A 2,281-nucleotide genomic window follows, 5' to 3' on the forward strand; every position below is an offset into this window, starting at 1 on the left:
TTGTGACTGTGAGGCACCAAGGTTCACGAGAGAAGAGGACGAGTCACGGACTCAGTGAGTCACAAAACTTCTTCCGTCTACAGGGCGAGCAAGGCTTGAGCATTCGGCCCTTATTGTCAGTTTCTCTCTTTGTTTTTTTTTGTTGGTTATCCAATGCTTATTTATTTATTGCTTCTTCGTGGGTATTTTAATTATTGTCTGAAATGGGGATTATCAGTTTTTTTTTTTATCACATTTACCATTTAAATGAATTTTATTTCTTTATAATACATTTATTTTTTAGGGTTTAGTTCATATCTAGGGTTTTAGAATGTTATGAAACCTTTTAAAATCTTTTACTTACTTTTTTGGGTGGTTTTGGTGTTCTGGGGTAGTTTGAAGCTTTTTCATTTTTGAGAGGACTTCTTTATTTTTCAGCTTCAGGATTTTTCTGAGTTTATTTGGTACAGTAACGATCTAAACATTAAGAGGGTAATGTGGAATGTAGTTTCTATAGTTGTAGAAATTGGGTTTCTTTGGAAAAAAATAAACGAAAAGAATGCTATGTATGACTTGAGATGCTAGATATAGATGATCCTGATCCTTCCTTAGACCCTAAGGAGCCTTCATTGTTTAGCAGTGGGGATGCAATGGTTGTTTATCAGCTACAAGATTTCGAATTCTTGTCTCTCTTATGATTTTTAACACTCTTCAGAACAGAACTATGTAAATAGAATCTATCAGCCGTGAGTTAAACTCTTCTTGTTGGATAACATTTGGAAATTTACCTGCTCAAACATTTTAGTGCCTTGATGTGAATGGAAGGGTATTATCTTTTACCTGACCTGTGACTTTGGTAAAGTCCCACTTGAGAGCATTTTTAGGGAGTTTCAAATATCTTTAAATATACAAAAATTGAGGCTCACTTGGAGAGTATTTTTTCTTGCTTCATAGCTTTCTTTCCTCTAACAATCCCGGCGTAAGAGATTTATATGATCATTATTCAATATGCATGTTAGCATCAATAGATTTGTCGCTCCATTACACTATTTGAATGATGATTGCACATTTGAGTTCCGCCACCACTATTGGTCCTCGCCACCTTCCATCACCACTATTTTATTTACCTTTTTGCTCTGCTGCTTAAAGAAAGCAAAAATATGTCATTTTCAAATTATTTTTTTTTAAATTAAAATATTATGATGGTATATGCTCTTCTTTTTGACAAATCTGTCAAATCCAGTCAAAGTATATAGATGATTTCATTAGACATGGAAATGGACAGATTCTATGCAAGTTTTAGGAATAAAACTTGATTATGGTAGATTATTTATATCACACATTGGTTTATAACAGGTGAAACAAAATGTTTCTTAAAGTGAAGTTGCCCTGGAATGTTGTAGTACCTGCCGAAAATCTGGATGCAAAAGGTCCGATGCTTCAGAGGTCCATTGTCATCCGTCTGTTGGATGACTTTGCTCGCAGAAAGGCCACCAAAGATCTTGGATACTTTCTCGCTGTCACAACTCTGGAGAACATAGGGGAGGGAAGAGTTAGAGAGAACACAGGGGAGGTTCTCTTTCCTGTTGTTTTCAGTGGTATCACCTTCAAAATTTTCAGGGGGGAGGTCTTGGACGGGACTGTGCACAAGGTGCTCAAGCATGGTGTTTTCTTGAAGTGCGGGCCAGTCGAGAACATATACCTTACTTGTTCGAAAATGCCTGATTACCGTTATGTGCAGGCAGAGAATCCAGTCTTCCTCAGTGAGAAGAACCCAAAAATTGAGAAAGATGTCGTAGTTCGTGTAATTGTGATTGGAACCAAGTGGCTTGAGGCAGAAAGGGAATTCCAGGCACTGGTCAGCTTAGAGGGTGATTTTCTAGGACCGGTTTCTTGTGAAAATCCTCTAGATTAAACTCATGTTTTGTAATGCATGTTTATATGACCCTGTTGTAGATGGAATTATTGATAAATGCCAAGTACCATCAGATGTAACAAATGTTGGTTGATGAATGTCTATACCTTTATGCATCTTTTACTTGTTGGCTTATTTTGATTTGCTTTTATTGTTTATATATTTATCAGCTTGTTGATTATTCATTTGAAAGATTGTGCTTAACTGTTAATGATTATAAGAGAGTTGACTGGGTAGTATTTGGTGTTCACTAACATTGTTAAGCACCAGTTCATCACTTCTATCAATTTATGGAGTGTTTAAACAATATTTAAATTGACTTGAAAAGATATGATAACTTTTGCTTGGACGGTTAAAATTTGTTCAAGTGATTAAGATACTGTTCAT

General features: G+C 35.7%; 1 protein-coding gene across 1 annotated transcript; it reads left to right on the forward strand.

Annotated features, from left to right (window-relative positions):
* Positions 1-6: 6 nt before the first annotated feature.
* LOC18033142 (DNA-directed RNA polymerase V subunit 7) lies at positions 7-2,010 on the forward strand. The gene is made up of 2 exons (XM_006420551.2): positions 7-115; positions 1,336-2,010. Exon 2 carries the CDS (start codon positions 1,346-1,348, stop codon positions 1,892-1,894), a length of 549 nt encoding a protein of 182 aa, XP_006420614.1. The 5' UTR covers positions 7-115; positions 1,336-1,345; the 3' UTR covers positions 1,895-2,010.
* Positions 2,011-2,281: the final 271 nt, after the last annotated feature.

Source organism: Citrus clementina, unplaced genomic scaffold (genome assembly GCF_000493195.1).
Source record: "Citrus clementina cultivar Clemenules unplaced genomic scaffold, Citrus_clementina_v1.0 scaffold_9, whole genome shotgun sequence".
Taxonomy (NCBI): domain Eukaryota; kingdom Viridiplantae; phylum Streptophyta; class Magnoliopsida; order Sapindales; family Rutaceae; genus Citrus; species Citrus x clementina.